This window comes from Mastomys coucha, unplaced genomic scaffold, assembly GCF_008632895.1.
Source record: "Mastomys coucha isolate ucsf_1 unplaced genomic scaffold, UCSF_Mcou_1 pScaffold18, whole genome shotgun sequence".
In the NCBI taxonomy this organism is placed as follows: Eukaryota; Metazoa; Chordata; class Mammalia; order Rodentia; family Muridae; genus Mastomys; species Mastomys coucha.
Genome location: NW_022196900.1, coordinates 82,664,104 through 82,681,087, shown reverse-complemented (window position 1 = coordinate 82,681,087; position 16,984 = coordinate 82,664,104). Strand labels below are relative to the sequence as shown.

At 48.6% G+C, this 16,984-nt stretch overlaps 2 protein-coding genes across 5 annotated transcripts; both read left to right on the top strand.

Moving 5' to 3' along the window:
* Window positions 1-9,072: 9,072 nt before the first annotated feature.
* Tekt2 (tektin 2) lies at window positions 9,073-12,651 on the top strand. Of its 4 annotated transcripts, none has more exons than XM_031376900.1 (11): window positions 9,073-9,137; window positions 9,649-9,718; window positions 9,840-10,045; window positions 10,132-10,257; window positions 10,388-10,593; window positions 11,028-11,171; window positions 11,315-11,429; window positions 11,552-11,659; window positions 11,808-11,951; window positions 12,119-12,198; window positions 12,351-12,651. In XM_031376900.1, exons 3-11 carry the CDS (start codon window positions 9,890-9,892, stop codon window positions 12,562-12,564), a joined length of 1,293 nt encoding a protein of 430 aa, XP_031232760.1. In that variant the 5' UTR covers window positions 9,073-9,137; window positions 9,649-9,718; window positions 9,840-9,889; the 3' UTR covers window positions 12,565-12,651. The 4 variants fall into 4 exon arrangements, with proteins under 4 accessions (XP_031232760.1, XP_031232763.1, XP_031232762.1 ...); XM_031376902.1 differs by lacking the exon at window positions 9,073-9,137 and adding an exon at window positions 9,141-9,200; XM_031376901.1 differs by lacking the exon at window positions 9,073-9,137 and adding an exon at window positions 9,249-9,490.
* A 409-nt stretch (window positions 12,652-13,060) lies between these two features.
* Window positions 13,061-16,970, top strand: Adprhl2 (ADP-ribosylhydrolase like 2). The gene is made up of 4 exons (XM_031378655.1): window positions 13,061-13,326; window positions 15,942-16,038; window positions 16,290-16,497; window positions 16,577-16,970. Exons 1-4 carry the CDS (start codon window positions 13,101-13,103, stop codon window positions 16,763-16,765), a joined length of 720 nt encoding a protein of 239 aa, XP_031234515.1. The 5' UTR covers window positions 13,061-13,100; the 3' UTR covers window positions 16,766-16,970.
* Window positions 16,971-16,984: the final 14 nt, after the last annotated feature.

Sequence of the window (16,984 nt, the reverse complement as noted above, 5' to 3'; positions counted from 1 at the left end):
TGTTTCTAGGAAGGCATGTCACCACAGGTATAAACAATTCCTTTTTGCAACAGACATGTTTGTTGCTTTTGGTTTTGTTTAAAAAAAAAAATGAATGTATGTTAAGTATACAGGGTATGGATGAATTCAATGTTTATTCTTATCTCTACTAATAGTGACCGCCTGTTCTTTCAAGCATTTGGGCCTTTCCAGCTTCTTGCTAACAAATATGACATCTGTTGTTAGTTTAATAGAACAATTAGAATTACAAGGTGAGAAGTTGAGGAACTTTATGCTTAAAAATTTTAAAAAGCTAAGTGTGGTGACTCACCTCTGTAATCCCAGCACTTGGAAGGCAAAATGATGGGCGGATCATCCAGGCCAGGCATGGCCATGGAGTGAGACCTTGTCTCAAAAAAAAAAAAATAAAAAGGCACCATGTGCAGTGCAATAGCTAACACTGATGTATCAGAACACTGTTGAATGGTTTTTACTGTAATGTGTAGTTTTAATGTCTCTCTCCGTTATGGACCCATAAAAGTATTACTGTGTCTTCTAAGTATCATTTTGTGAATTAATATGTGGGTGCATTTGTAGGCTGTGGAAAACAGTGCTGTTTGTATGTGTGTATATATAAATACTTTATAACACTATATGGATTAAGTTTAAATAAACAGAGTAATATGTTGTTTCTTTCATGTTGGGAAGACTAACATGGCAGTGTGACCATTCCATTGGAACCCTACCACATTCCCTTCTACACAAAGCGTTGCTAACTGCTCCCACTTCCAACAATTGCTGCTGCTTTTAAACCCTTAGTAATGGATGAAGAACTAACATTCTTCTTAAAGGGGCCTTTCTGAGGAGTGAACTGTCAGTTATAAGACATGTGGGGAGGGTGGCGACACCTGTAAAACGTCCTCCACATGAATAGCCTTTTAAATTTACCTTTAATCACCTTGACCATGTGTGCCTATTTGTACTACAGATATGAACTTCTATTTCAGAGTTAACAGAATGTTTTAAAACTGAAATATTACATAAATTCAGAGTAACCTTTCCCACCCTCTTATACTCCCAGCTTTTGCCAAATATTCCTACTGACACCAGAGAATAACCTGGAGCTCTGACCCCTTTCTCACTGTCCCTTCCTGCAGTAGCTCTGTCATATGCCTGAGCTTGCCTCATAGTCTCCATTGGCTTTTCATAAGAAAGAACAGTTTACTGTAATATTTAGACTGCAGCATTTCATAATATTTGTCTAGCTGCTGCCTTTTTACATATTTGGCTACATGCTAACACTGGGTAGGACAATGGAGTAGGTCTGATCTGTAAGTTACCATGGGGCCAGAAAAGATACGATACAGAATGATGCTTGGCGGCCATATTTAAGAAGAGGAATGGGAACTCTCCTGGAGGTAGTTTATGTGATCACATGTCAGAGTCACCAAATGCTGAATTCTGTCACTGTACTGGGGGCCAGGCTCTGATCTGTCATGTAAACTCCTTAAAGATGATGTGTGATTATGAGAAGCAGAAAACTAATAAAGTTTTTAATCAAAAGTGCTTGTCTTCAGTATTTCTAGCTTGGTATTAAATTTTCTACTTTCAGTTTATCCTACCCTAAAAAGTTATTTCAAAACCTTATATGTGAAGTTGAGCTAGAAGAAGTTGGTTTTTTTGTTTGTTTGTTTGTTTTGAGGTTTGTTTTTTTTTTTTTTTTTTTTTTTTTTTTTTTTTTTTTTGTTTTGGTTTTTCAAGACAGGGTTTCTCTGTGTAGCCCTGGCTGTCCTGGAACTCACTCTGTAGACCAGGCTGGCCTCGAATTCAGAAATCCACCTGCCTCTGCCTCCCAAGTACTGGGATTAAAGGCGTGCACCACTACCGCCCAGCGAAGAAGTTGGTTTTAAACAGTTTGGTCCATGTGGCAGCTTATAAGCATCTGTAACTCCAGTTCTACAGGATATGACACCCTCTTCTGGCCTCTGTGGGCACCAAGCATGCATGTGGAACATATGCATATGTACAAGAAAACACTTGTACACATGACCTATCAAAAATATATCATATTATACTTTTGAGTAATTACAAACCCTTAACAAACAACCCAAGATAGGCTGAAAAATGGGGGGAAATTATGGGGCACAGGAAGGAAGAAGAGCCCTTCTAGAAGGAGTCTGACCAACTGGGAGTCAAGAATTCTGCCAGGCAGTGGTGTCACATGCATTTAATCTCAGCACTTGGGAGGCAGAGGCAGGTGGATCTTTTAAGTTCAAGGCTAGCCTGATCTACAGAGCTAGTTCTAGAACAGCCAAGGCTATACAAAGAAACCCTGTCTGGAAAAAGGGAGGGAGGGGGGAAGAAAGGGAAGGAGGCAAGCTAACATAACAGCCCTTTATGCAAAAATATCAGTGAGTCCAGGCTCAAGGCCTGAATGTATATGACTTTGGCTAGAGAAGGCCTCATTCCTTTCCCCAGACACTTCTGGAAATTTCAAACAAGACTGTTAACTTTGTTTATAGTGACCTGCCAAATGGCTCAGTCAGTAGAAGACTTGCCAAATAAGCCTGACAGCCTAACCTAAGCTCAGTCATCAGAACTCAGCTGGATGGAACGAGAGAACTGACTCCTCTGACCTCCACATGGGCACCATGATGTAAATGCACCAATACACACAAGACAACAACAATTATAATAATAAATAACTTTTTTAAAGAGCATGACTTCATTTACAATAAAAATAATTCGCCATTCTGCATCCTGTTATCTAGACTTTTTAACATTATCAATTCTAATCCTATTGGGTGCCCTCAAGAACTACTCCCCAGATAATAGCTTCAAACCCACCCAGCCCCTATCTTTGACCTGTAAAGATAACAGTGTTCCCTCTAAGAGAAGTCCACGTGAACGCTTAGGGGTGTGTCTCTCTTTCTGAGCTCTCCTCTCAACTCTCATGTTTAAAAGGAAATCTTTTAGTAAACCCCAGCTCTCATTCATACTGGAGAATCCCAGCTCTGTTTTCTAAGTTGAAGCTACAGTGACTATTTGGCTTGAGCCAAGGTTCTGGAAAGATTTGAGAATTCTGGCTACTGTGGGTGACAGGGGAATGTATGGTGTGAGAACATTTCAAAATCACAGTTCTCAATCCTCTAAAGATATTAATTTCCAACAAGCAGAGTCAAGCTTCCCACCAAACCTCAGCTTAAATCTTTGCTGTAATTCAGGAAGCAAGTTAACAAGTTGTTTAGAATAGAAAGGAGCTCTGATTATCTACAAGGGACAAACACAAGAATGGAGGGCAGTCTTCATATTTACACCTTGCTATATTGTCTGATATTTTTCCAGAGGGTAGTTAACACTCTATTTTTAATATCCAGCCACACCTCTTTTTAGCACAGATTCTAGGTGCTCCTGCACTATCCAGGAATCCCACTCACTCACACAGGCACACCTCATGCTGGAAGATCTGCCCTTGCTTCCCTGAGGGCTTCAAGAAGTGTGTCTAGGGCTGTGTCTGCACAGAGCCATTTGACCAGGATGTGGGAACCTCCTATAACCCTCTGTAAACAGTGTTCAAACTAGTTATTTATTTTTTTAAAGATTTATTTATTTACTTATTGTACGTATATGAGTACTGCAGCTGTACAGATGGTTGTGGACCATCATGTGGTTGCTGGGAATTGAAATCAGGACCTCTGCTCGCTCCGGCCGAAAGATTTTATTATTATTATATATCTAGGTACACTGTAGCTGACTTCAGGTGCACCTGAGGGCGCACCAGATCTCATTATGGATGGTTGTGAACCACCATGTGGTTGATGTGGTTGCTCAGGACCTTCAGAAGAGTAGTCAGTGCTCTTAACTGCTGAGCCATCTCACCAGCCCTAGTCATTTTTTTTTTACAGCTATAATCCATTCTCTGTATCTCTTTCTATGACATATGTAAGTGATAATAAAGATATTGACTTGATTTTAAAATAAAAAAAAAAATCCCAAGCAGGCTGGGGAGATGGCTCAGCAATTCAGAGTGCTTGCTGCTCTTTCAGAGAAACCAAGTTTGGTCCCCAGCTTCCTTATCAGGTACCTGGAACTCCAGCTCAGGGGATCTAACATCCTCTTCTGTATTCCTCATGCCCCTTCACTCACATGTCAAACACACACACATACACACACACACACAAAACAGAAATAATAAATCTTTGAAAATAAAAACAATGTTTTCATAATACCCATCAACATCAAGATACACCGTAGGGCGTGCCACAGGAAAGAGATGTAATGCTAAGTAACACTCTATTTTTCTCTGTAAGATTCGTAGAGCCGAGTCTTACATCCAGGATGTTGTCGCACTCACAAAGACACAGAGACAGAGATCAATGCAATCGGCAAGAGGCTTTTAATAATCCAGTATACTGGGGTCCTCCTGCATTCAGGAGGCACCCCGAGGCGACCCCGAGGAACAAAGGCACACACTTTTTATACCCTTCCAGAACATAGGTTTACAGCATGAGTTGGTTATCTCTCATTGGTGGAGCTCATTGTTCTTTGTTTTCATTGACCTTTGTACCCCAGGTAAGGAGGAGATACCTATTGCATGTAGAAGGGGTGGGGGGGAGATTCACCCCCTACTGGGGACATTTCCTGGAACTGGGCATTACTCCCCACAATTAGGGCATCTCTTGGGGATGTTTGTTCAGTAAACCTTTCTGAAGCTCTCTGTCTTTAGGCTTAATGGGCATTTCTGGCTCCTCGGTATTTTTATGAGGTGTCCCTGTTTGCTCAATTCTTACATCTCTAGGCAATACTGCTCTAAAGAAAGAACTTTTAGGAAACAATAGTGCATTGCTTCTCGGCCTTTTGGCTAAGATCAAGTGTAGGAAACAATAGTCCAACTGACCCCACCACCCAGGCTGTGTAAGCAACACACAGTGACCTCCACAGACATTTAACACAGCTGTGGTCAGTGGCTAGCTGTGTGAGACACTCATTGAGACATTATTTTTCTATCAGAGTACATCAACTGAACTATTACTAAAGTGCTTTAGAGAGTTTCATGTATATCTAAGTAGCACTCTACCACAGAAGTGCATCCCTTGGTCCTGTTTCTTTTGATTAAATAACAACCACTTTAAAAAATGATGCATTCTCCTTGGGTGGTAGTAACCTACTCCTTTAATCCTAGGCAGAGGCAGGCGGATCTCTTGTGAGTTCGAGGTCAGCCTGGTCTACAGAGTGAGTTCTAGGACATCCGGGGCTACACAGAGAAACCCTGTCTTGAAAAAAAAAAAAAGTATGTATTCTCAAGCTGAGAACCTGCCTATCAAGCATAAAGATCTGGGTGAACCCTGACCCTGAATAAAACAGGCATGGCGATAAAGCAGGCAAGCAGAGGGAATATCTTACCCACCTGGGATTCCACTTGGTTTAGGCTACAGCTGTACACACACACACCCTCCCCCTAACGATGCAGTTGACATCCTAGGACCACACTTGCATTGAACTGTGCACAAAGTCCCACCCCCCCAAAATGGAATGAGTTTCTCTGTCTCTAACAAACACCAATGACCTTTCAATGAACAGCCTTATTTAAAGATATTCCTAAATATATGAGGATACAGATTATGCTGGCTCATCCAGCCTAGACTGGTTGCAGATATGCAGTAAGGCAAACTGTATCCTTGCAGTAAACTCTGAGGGGAAATCCCCTAGTTAGTATGCAAAATTAGGCATATATAAAATTAAAACCAGATGCATCAGGGGAAGGAATATGTGCAGCAAGGGGGGGGGAGGCTTATATAACCCAGAACTATCAATCAAAATAAAGAAGTACCCAAATTTTATATGTGTGGGTGTTCTGCATGTTTTGCTTTGCAGGTTTCAGATTTCCTGCTTTTGTGGTCTGTCTCTAGGATCCTGCATAATCCAGAAAGCTCCTGAACAGTCAGGGTCAGTAAATCCATAGACAGGAACTCCAGACCCTCTGGTCTGAAGAACAGGATCTGAGTCAACTCTCTGGTGCTAGCAAGGGAGAACTGACATCCAAAAGTGAAAGATCATTAATGGATAATCATCTGGCTTCAGGAGCTCTAAACCCTGTAAGATCACATCCTTCCAGGCGTTCTGCTAAAGAACAAAGGCACACCCACCACTGCCCCATCCTCAAGAGTCAGTGCTAGGGCTGGTGAGATGGCTCAGCGGGTAAGAACACTGACTGTTCTTCCGAAGGTCCTGAGTTCAGATCCCTGCAACCACATGGTGGCTCACAACCATCTGTAATGAGATCTGACGCCCTCTTCTGGTATGTCTGAAGACAGCTACAGTGTATTACACTAGAGCGAGTAGGATGGAGTGAGTGGGGCTGTCCTGAGTTCAGTTCCCAGCAGCCCCATGATGGATCACAGCCATCTGTACAGCTACAGTGTACTCATACACATAAAATAAATAAATAAATAAATAAATAAATCTTTAAAAAAAAAAAAAAGTCAGTGCTAAACTGGCCTGTCAGTTACCACCTAGACAGAGCAAAGTCCCCAGGGAAAAGCTGCGTGCTCTAGAGATGTCAGCAATAAGTTAAAGCCTTTCTAGATGGGTGTCCCTTCAGCTGCTGTACATCACTTGCACAGCCTGAGCATGCTCAGTCCTTAGGGGTGTGCTATCTACTCTGTGCTAAATTCTGCCCACACTTCACACCTGTACCTCCTGTCTCTATCCCCTACATCACTGACACTTTTTTGTACGTTTTAAAATGATTTATTTATTTTTATTTACATTTGTGTCTCTGCCTGTGTGAGGGATGTCAGATCCTCCTGGAACTAGAATTTCAGACAGTTGTGAACCACCATGTGGGTGCTGGGAACTGAACCCTAGTCCTCTTGAAGAGCAGTGCTCTTACCTACTAAGCCATCTCTCCAGCCCCCAGGTACTGACACCCTTAAACAAAACCTCCAAATAACCTAAAGAGAGTCCATCACCTGATTGCAACCTCAGAGCTAGTCAGGTCCTTCAAAGGAGATCTCAGTGTACAGGGGCCAAGAGGAGTTCAGCCTGAGAGCACAGCAACATGTGTTTCACAGGACTACCTTGACTCCAAGATAAAGAAGCAAAACCATCACACAAAATAAATGTCCTATCCCACATCAGTACACAAACCCACTGAGGAGATCCCACAGTAAAGCCAAAAGACCGTGATCACTCTGATGCCAGTGTTGACATCTGTTCTTCCTGGATGACCATTCAGCCATTTGCTGGGCTCTTTCTTTCTACTTCGATATCCTTGCCTTTCAGATGATAAATGCCATCTGGTGTGAATTTCCCTTCCAGCAGTAAAGTGGGAGAACTTTGCGACTAAAGGAATTCAAAAGACCTCAGGGCTTTCATTAGATTCTACCATAGCAACTAAAGAGCTAGCTGGTGGGTGGGCAAGCATGTGCCAGGAACTCGCCAATGCTGGAAAAACCTTCGGCAGCTTGTTCACACACCACACAGGAGCTGAGCTCACTGAAAGGGGTGAACATCACAGTAACCTGGCATTGCTAACACAAAATGACAGAACGGGATACCATTCACTCTTCTTCCGTCCATACATATCATGTATGTGTGCCTGTTAAGGCTAGGCAATACTTTGCTCCTGAGATATACTTCCGACCTCTCACTGATCCTTACCACTCCTTTCTTCCTGGGCAACCCGTCAGTTGACTGAACTCTGGCAACAATGTCTTCCCTTGGGCACGATGTGTGGGAACCCCAGGAGCTGTTCAAAGCAGGGCTACCTCACCATTCACGGGTTTTTGCTGAAGCCACCCCAGCACCATCATATGCATTTATTTATTTCTGCCATAAAGCAAGTAAGCAAGCTCAGAGTTAAGGCTGGGCACATAGCTCAGGAGTGGAACACATGCTCTGAGTTTATGAAGCCCTAGGTTCAGTGCCTAATGCCCCCTCCAAATTAATTAACCAATTAATTTAAAATCCCTCATTTCCTCCAGCAATTAATTTGTCTGTCTATTGTAACACTTGTAAATGAGCTTCATCACAAACTCCTGTTCACAGCTGGATGGTGATGATGGCGCTCGCCTTTAATCCCAGCACTTATGAGACAGAGGCAGGTGGAACTTTGTGAGTTTGCGGCCAGCCTGGTCTATAGAGTGAGTTCCAGGAGAGTCAGGGATACACAAATTGTCTATAAACAAACAACTCCTGTTCATGTCCCATTTATGAGCTGTATATCAGAGTCTACAAACTACTCTGTGGTAGGTCACACCTGTGATCTCAGCACTCAGAGGCAGAGGAAGGAGGATTTGGGTTGAGGCCAGCCTGGGTTACATAGTGGGGAAATTGTAAGGTTTTGGGTTTTGTTTGTTTGTTTGTTTGTTTTAAAATCCGTTCTAATTTTGCTGGGCTTCAAAACTAGTGAGCAGGAAGGATCCCCCTACAAGCAAGCGCCTCCCACTTCTTAGAAGGCAGCCCCACCCTCCACCTGCCAAATCCATACACCTCTGTTTTTATACTTCTTTACACTGGAAGGCATAACACAGCCTGCCTGCCGGTGCTGGCCTCCGTGGTGCTGGGATTACAACCGTGCACCACCACGCTCAGTTTTTGCTGAGGTGATGTATCAGGCTCGGCAAGCTAGGCCCACTGAGTCCAGCCCCCAGTTCACTAATACCAAGCTGTTTTCTTTTCCGGGCTTACATTGTTCATAAAAGAAATACCGGGTTTGTGCGTGTGTGTGTGTGTGTGTGTGTGTGTGTGTGTGTGTGTGTGTTTTGTTTTTTTGTATGACTTCGAACACTGGTAAAATTGTTGGGCGAAACATGATCAATGGAATATATATGTTTTAGATGTGTGCTCAAGATATACTTTTTGTTACGACCTATTCCTGGAAGGAGACCCCGGAAGGAAGCAAGCCTAAGAGAGAAGCCTTTGCTGTTCCTATGAACTATCCAGACTTTTAAAATCTTGTCAGTGTAAACCGTTGATCAAAACTAAAATGTTCAGTTCCTAGATCCGCAGCTGCACAGTTGCCTGGCCAAGCTGCGGCCCAGGTGACAGCGCAGGGGCGCAGGTGACCACGCGAGGAGGGGGCGGTTGCTCGGCAACCGGAGCCGTAAACAACAGGAGTTCTCAGACCTGGGCCCGAGGGCGAGCGGGGAGACCAGGTGAGGGGATGCGGGCGAGCTGAGCACCCGCGGCTGACCTCCTAACCCAGTCTTCAGGCCCGGGTATTGACTGAAACCCCAAAGGTGGAGCCTGCGCATGAGAAGGATCCTGCTGGACACTAAATTCTGACTCCAGCTCCTCCTACCCGAAGGCCAACCCTCCTCCATACCAGGCGGGGCAAGGGACCGGGCCTCCCTCCTTCCCCGGATAGCTGGTTAAAGCCTGGGTGTGCCGCCCAGTCATACCACCCTGGCAAGGAAACAAGGCTGCTTCTCCCAGATCCCCCGTGGGCCTGGTCCACAGCCTGGGAAAGAGTGATTGTTGGAAGTAGGGGTGGAAACTGGATTAAGGGGTATGTTCCCTGCCATGCCTTCGGTAGTCATATTTGGCATCTCCTAAACACACACGCACACACACACATACACACACACACACACACACACACACACACACACACACACACACACACAGGCTTTATCCTTTCCTTTACGCGCATCCTTGCATCTGCAGGCTCCGGGTCTTTGTGCCTGAAGACAGACCACTGAGGAAATATAGCTTGATTGCTAATACCTTTCAGGAAGTGAGTTTGAGGGGGTCTGAATTGGAAACCTTCCCAGCAGACTCTGCAGGAAAGGGCTTAATTAGAGCCAAGAAGATAGGCTCAGGGGGTCCAGAAAAGGCACTTTTCTTTTCTTCTACAGGTGGCAATTTGGAACAGGCTTAAGGGTTTCAGACCTTTGGCTCTTTAGCCATGGCTACACTAAGTGCCAAGCCTAGCGAACGCTACCAGCTCTCCGACTGGCGCACCAACAGCTACCTGCTATCCACCAATGCAGAGCGGCAGCGAGATGCATCCCACCAGATCCGCCAAGAGGCCCGGATCCTTCGCAATGAGACCAACAACCAGGTTTGTGGACCCGCTAAGGCCCATGAGCCATGGGAGAGCCCTTAACCACTGACATCCGTTTTATTTGTATGTCTGATTGTATCCAGACTGTATGGGATGAACATGACAATAGGACCCGCCTGGCAGAGAGGATCACTACGGTCAACCGGTGGAAGGAAATGCTGGACAAGTGTCTGACAGATTTAGATGCTGAAATCGACAGCTTGACACAGGCAGGGAGCCAGGGCTGGGCCTACCCCTCCTTCCCCATTTTCAGATCTGGAAGCCACAATCCCCTCGGCTAAAGTGAGAGAGGATGGGCGTGATCTCCCAGGGCATGGCCTCACCAATCCCTCTTTCTAGGCCAAAGAGTCAGCGGAGCAAAACCTGCAGGCCAAGAACCTGCCTCTGGATGTGGCCATCGAGTGCCTGACTCTGCGAGAGAGCCGGCGAGACATTGATGTGGTGAGGGACCCGGTAGAGGAAGAGCTGCTGAAAGAGGTGGAAGTCATTGAAGCCACCAAGAAGGTCCTCCAGGAGAAGATCAGCCAGGCCTTCCAGCACCTCTGGTGAGGCAGGGGCAGGCCTGAACACATCCACATGCACTGGAGGCACAATGGGACTTGCTGGATGATACTTTCTGTCCCTCCTGGCCTTTTGGCAGAAACTACTCACCAGTAGGACATGCTTTCCCAGGCCTACTCATTGTTAGGATCCTAGGCAGCCTTTGTTCCATGGCTGAAAGCTCCTGCCATTGCACTCGGCCCCTTATTGTCTTATTGTAAGTGTTCATGCATGCATGTGAAGTCACATACCTGTGCCTTTTGTCTGGGGGACACTCACGAGGCTGTTCTGTCTTAGATGCAGCAGCACATGCATCATCATCACACACACACACACACACACACACACATACACCACAAACTTCCAGTATCCTTGCAGTCCAATGAGGGCTGCATCCTGGGCCCTGGGGCCATGGCTCCAGTGCCTTCTCCTTCCTCAGCCTCCTGCAGGAAATCCGGCAGCAGCTCAACTCTGACCACCGGGACAAAATGGAGACACTGGAAATCGACAGGGGCTGCCTCTCTCTCAACCTCACTTCCCCAAACATCTCTCTAAAAGTCAACCCCACACGCATCCCCAAAGAGTAAGAACAGTGTTTCAGTCAGTCCTTTCTTTCTTTGTCCCTTGTGTGTCTCAGTGACCCTCATTGTTTCCTTGTGTGTCCTGGTGACCCCCATTGTTTCCTTGTGTGTCCGGGTGACCCTCATTGTTTCCTTGCCTCCACAGCTCCACCACACTGCAGCAGTGGGATGACTTCACTCGATTCAACAAGAACAGGGCAGACGAAGAAATGAAAGGGGCCATAGAGTTGAGGGAAGCCATTGCCCTAGCTATTGCTCAGGTGACTAAGCCCAACTCATTCTATCTTTCCTTCCACACTGACCAAGTTAGCCCTTCCCCTGATGACTTAAAACAGTCTCACAAGGTGACCCTACTCTGGCCTGGCTCACCCTCCTCATGCAGACCAACAATGAACTGGAAGCTCAGAGGGTTGCAACAGAATTTGCCTTCAGGAAGCGGCTTCGGGAAATGGAGAGTTTTTACAGTGAGCTCAAGTGGCAAGAGAAAAATGTGAGTCCGTCCCCCTCCCCCTTCGCTCCCCTCCCCCCCCCACCCCCCCGCTGCCCTTCCCTCCCCGCTGTGAAGCAAGGCACAGGAGGTCTCAGTTGGGAGCCTTAGTGTGAGTCTTGCCGGTGGAGAACAGTAATGTCTGCCACAGACCTTAGAAGAGATAGACGAGCTGCAGAGAGACATTCGGCGACTGGAGGAGGACCTGCGTAGAAAGATGATGAACTTGAAGCTTGCACATACCCGGCTGGAGTCCAGAACCTACCGGCCCAATGTGGAACTCTGCAGGGACCAGGTACAAGGGGCCCCAGTGGAGACCACCCTGTCTGCTAAGGAGTTCTCAGTATTACCCCTCTGCACACGTTCCTGGTAGAACAAGCTTTGTGGCCCAAGGCAGCCATGAGGCCAGCTGAAGGGCCGTGTGGCTGAACTGAAAACCCCATCCTGCCCCTCTGCCTCCAGACACAGTATGGCCTCATTGATGAAGTCCACCAGTTGGAGGCAACCATCAATACCATGAAGCAGAAGCTGGCTCAAACACAGTAGGTTTAGAGAGTGGGCAGGAAGGGTGGGAGGCACTACCCAACCATGGGGCCATACTGCCTGCTGGTCCCTCTGGGCTTTATGCTGGTGAGATGACGGGGCCCCTACAGCCTGATGTAGGGCTGTGAACTCCCGATGTCTTCCTCTACAGGGATGCTCTGAATGCCCTGTTCAAGCACCTGGCCCGGATACAGGCTGATATTGCCTGCAAGGCCAACACCATGCTCTTGGACACCAAGTGTATGGACACCCGGCGCAAGCTGACGGTGCCGGCTGAGAAATTTGTGCCCCAGGTGGATACCTTCACGCGCACGACAAACCGCACACTGAGTCCACTCAAAGTCTGCCATTTGGAGCTAGCCTAGACTTTGGCGGCTTGAGGGAAAACGCAAGGTTAGGGGGAGGGGGGAGTGGTGAGGAGGACAGTAAAATAATAAAAATGGAGTTCTCAAGCCAGGCTCTTCTCTGCTACCCATGAGGGTGGCTGACGGAGTGACACAGTCCACTTGGGGGATGAGTCGCCTAGACTTCATAGGGGTCGAGTCCAAAGCGACTCCAGAAGGAATGCGAGTGTAGAGAGATACGGGTGCTCACCCGCAGGCAGCAGTAGCTTTGAGTGGGCAACATTCTTGTCCAGGGGCTTTTCAAAGGGTCCTCCGCAAGACTTTACGGAGCCGTCGGCCCCATTTGTGGTGCCATTTACAAAAGGGAACGTAGGTAGCGCCAAAGCAAAGCGTGTGAGTACTCGCGGGCCGCTGCGACCTCCAGCCGCTGGGTGGCGCTGTGAGTGGGACGTAGGCTGAGACTCCGGGCCACAAGGGAGCGCTGTGGGGATGCGGGGAGAGACGACCAAGGAGGGCGGCAGCCTCGGCGCCGGAAGTGGCGACTAGTCCGCGCGCGGATGGCGGCGGCGGCGGCGGCGGCAGCAGCGATGACGGCGGCGGGCGGCGGAGGAGCTGGTGCGGCCCGCTCCCTCTCGCGCTTCCGAGGCTGCCTGGCGGGCGCGCTGCTGGGAGACTGCGTGGGCGCTGTCTACGAGGCACACGATACGGTCAGCCTGACATCAGTCCTGAGTCACGTCGAGAGCCTGGAACCGGACCCGGGCACGCCGGGCAGCGCGCGGACAGGTGGGCGGGGCACCAGCGATCGGGTCGCCACCCTGGGGAGAGGGGACCGAGATTCGGGGGCGCGCGCGCTCGCGGACGAGGCTGCCGAGGTGGAGGCTGCTGCGGCGAGCTCCCCCGAAGTCACGAGGCTGAAGGCCCCCGGACCGGGTGGGTTTCCTCCAGCTCTCCATGGTGTAGGTCTCCAGCCATGGTCACTTTCAGGGCGCAGGCCTCGCCTAAACCTTGGCTAAAGCCAGATTCCACGTGGCCAGTTCCGTCGTGGCCAGCTTTCTCAAGCTGCTGGCCCTGTGTGGGCGTCGGCAGGGGCTGCCCCCACCCTGATAAGACATGTCCTTTCCTTTCGCTTGCATAGGCAACTTGTTCTCAGACTCCGGGTCCGGATGTCAGCAGAGGACTTGGTTCTTTTTGAAGAGTATGTTACATAGTAGAAGGGGGCCGTCGCCAGAACCCCAGAGGACACCATGAGTTAAGAGGCATTTAGAGGTAGGGGAAGGAGCGAGGAAGGGCAGGTGTGCGCCCGAAAAGCAGGAAGGATGGTAACAAAACCAGAGGAAAGAATTTCAAGATACAGAAAATTTCAAGTTACAGAAAAGTCAAGGTAGTCTGGACCCAGAAAACCATGTCGAGTGGGTCGAGAACATGGAAAACGGGTGTTAAAGGAAGCAGAGAGAAGACAAAGGCGACCATTTTATATCATTATGGTTTGGGAAGATGAAAAAAAAAAGGTGTGTTATATGTTGAGTGGTAGTTGGGAGGCTGCAAGAGAACATTTTAAGAGGGTCTTCGTGAAAAGAGCTGATAAGAAGTGGTCCAAAGGAAGTTCTAGCCTCAGGCAGTGCTAAATCAGGGAGCTCAGCCCAACCCCTAACTCGCTTGCATGATTCCTCTTGGCCTTGAAGATTCTCTGTCCGGGTGGCTCGCCTTGGCAGTCCTTTCCCTACAGTATGGTCCCAGTAGCTCTGTAGAAGAGGTTCTCCTTTTGCTCCAGTCTCTACAAACGTGGCAACTTGAGTCTGGAGCCCAGTCCTAAATACGGGACTGGCAATAAGAGATGGGTGCCTTAGAGTTGCCGTCTAACTAGGCAGGAGGTCAGTCCCTGGGTTGGAACTACAGAAGAGTGGCTCCCTTGGGAAGACCAGGGCACAGAGAAAACAGAGGGAGGACAGACAGTACCCCTCCCACCCAAAGAGGTGTGCTGAGCATATAGAGAGAAGGGCAAAGAGCAAGGCCTAACCCCCAGTGAGCGAGAGTAGCCTTTACCTGTGACCACGCTGGCAGAGACTAGGAATGTGTTTACAGCTCTGAAGGTGGGACACAGGGGCCACCTGAGAAGAGGGAAAATGGAGTTTGAGCTACGAGGAGGGAGTGGACTGGCTATTTGAAGGATCCGGGAGGCACTCATTAGAAGGCACTCCATTCTCTGTAACTGTCTTCTTTCAGTGAAGCAAAGACCCTGTCCTGGTAGCCTCTTTGACTATGGCACGTTAGAAGTACCAGAACATAGTAAGTGTGAGGTCACACACCTGTAACCCCGGCACTTACAAGAACGAGAAAGAGGCAGGAAGATCTCAGCAAGCTTGAGGTCAGCCTGGTCTACAGAGTCCTGGGCGAGGAGATAGAACCACTGACAGTGAGACCCTCTCTGTCTCAGAAACAAACAAAAGGGGATACAAGATAGCTCAGCAGTTAAGAGCACTAGCTGCTTTTCCAGAGCACCCAGGTTCAATTCCCAGTAGCCACATGGCAGCTCACAACCATCTGTCACTCTAGGCTCAATCTGACACCCTCTTCTGGCTTCCCTGGGCACCAGGAATGCATGTGGTGCACCAACGTACACGCAGGCAAAAATACCCATCCAAATACAAATTTAAAGTGGGGGGAGGGGGGACTCCAGAATCCCTGCAGCTAGGGGAGATGGGGAGGAGGTGGGTGCAGATGCAGAGCACACCTAGCTGGAAAGACTTGACCCAAGTACTAGGATTGGTTGGTTCTGAGCCTGGGTCAGGGAAGCCGTAAGATGGAAGATGGCAAGGAGGAACGGGGCAAGCTGGGAGGGATCTGTGTACAGACCCCATGATTTGAAAGGAAGAAGGCAATGTCCTACTTAAGAATTTGTGGCAGCTGGGTTGTGGTGGCGCACGCCTTTAATCCCAGCACTTGGGAGGCAGAGGCAGGAGGATTTCTGAGTTCAGGGCCAGTCTGGTCTACAGAGTGAGTCCAGGACAGCCAGGGCTATACAGAGAAACCCTGTCTTGAAAACAAAAACAGAAAAAGAAAAGAAAAAAAAAAGAGTTTGTGGCAGTGTATAAAGCCACCCTGGAGGTGGGAAGCATACAGCCCAAGCAGGTCATACTAAGATGGTGGTGAAGGAGGAAGGGAGTGGAAGGAAAGGTTTCCCTTCAGAAATCAGCAAGGCGCCATGACTGCCTTGCAAGAGACAGTTGCTGAAGCCCCAAGGCTGGGGTCTGAAGACTTCCTGGCTTGCAGGAGGAACGGGTAAGAGGTCACAGTGAGGTCATCGTAGAGGTCACCTGCTGGGCCACCAAGAGGAACAAGCATTCATTCCACTGCAGCCCTGTGGGTTGGTCTCACCCCCCCCACCCTGTTCCCTGCAGAGACATTGTACTACACAGATGACACCGCCATGACCAGGGCTCTGGTGCAGTCCCTGCTGGCCAAGAAGGCCTTCGATGAGGTGGACATGGCTCACAGGTGAGGGCTATAACCCTGGCATGAGAGAGACTACACAGGCCTCAAGAAAGGAGGAGTGCCTGTATGTACTCAATACCCCTTCCCTCAGCAGGACCCTTTCTTTGGCTAACATCTGCTTCCCAAGCTAAAAATTTGAAAACACTGTTGGTACAGGCACCCTAGGCAGCTAGCGCCTTCCAACTCAGCCTAGCCTTTTCTTCTAGCCCTGAGAGGCACTTTTGAAACTCATCTGCTTTCCTTCTCTTCGCCAGGTTTGCCCAAGAATACAAGAAAGACCCTGACAGAGGGTACGGGGCCGGAGTCATCACTGTCTTCAAGAAACTCCTGAATCCCAAGTGCCGTGATGTCTATGAGCCTGCCCGGGCCCAGTTCAATGGAAAGGGTTCCTACGGCAATGGGGGTGCCATGCGGGTAGCAGGCATCTCGCTGGCCTATGGCAGTGTCCAAGATGTACAGAAGGTACTGGGCAGGCTGGTCACAGAGTCCCCTTTCCCAACTCTGTCTCTAGAGATGTGACAGTGGCTCCTCCTCTCCATAGTTTGCCCGGCTCTCAGCCCAGCTGACCCATGCTTCTTCCCTGGGTTACAACGGTGCCATCTTGCAGGCCCTGGCTGTGCACCTAGCTCTGCAGGGTGTATCATCCAGTGAGCACTTCCTGCAGCAGCTTCTGGGCCACATGGAGGAGCTGGAAGGTGATGCCCAGTCAGTCTTGGATGCCAAGGAGTGAGTATAGGCTGGAGCAAGGGCTGAGGCGAGTCAGAGTGTCTCCAGGGCAGGGGTGGATACCTGGCATTGCCACAGAGCCAGACCTTCCGTTCTTCCTGGGAACTTTATGGAGTGGTTAGAAGAGGCCCCTTTGCCTCAAAGGATTCATGGCGCTCAGTGTCTCAGACAACAGAACACCTCCCTCCCAACCCTGTCAAGGCACGTGCACCTAGGTGGGACC

Excerpts from the sequence above, each read along its gene's own strand:
- Adprhl2 (XM_031378655.1), top strand. The coding sequence starts at position 13,101 with ATGGCGGCGGCGGCGGCGGCGGCAGCAGCGATGACGGCGGCGGGCGGC. Across the intron at positions 13,327-15,941 it reads GCCGGGCAGCGCGCGGACAG|AGACATTGTACTACACAGAT; the intron begins GTGGGCGGGGCA and ends TGTTCCCTGCAG. Across the intron at positions 16,039-16,289 it reads GAGGTGGACATGGCTCACAG|GTTTGCCCAAGAATACAAGA; the intron begins GTGAGGGCTATA and ends TCTCTTCGCCAG.
- Tekt2 (XM_031376900.1), top strand. The coding sequence starts at position 9,890 with ATGGCTACACTAAGTGCCAAGCCTAGCGAACGCTACCAGCTCTCCGAC. Across the intron at positions 10,258-10,387 it reads AAATCGACAGCTTGACACAG|GCCAAAGAGTCAGCGGAGCA; the intron begins GCAGGGAGCCAG and ends CCCTCTTTCTAG. Across the intron at positions 11,952-12,118 it reads TGGAACTCTGCAGGGACCAG|ACACAGTATGGCCTCATTGA; the intron begins GTACAAGGGGCC and ends CTCTGCCTCCAG.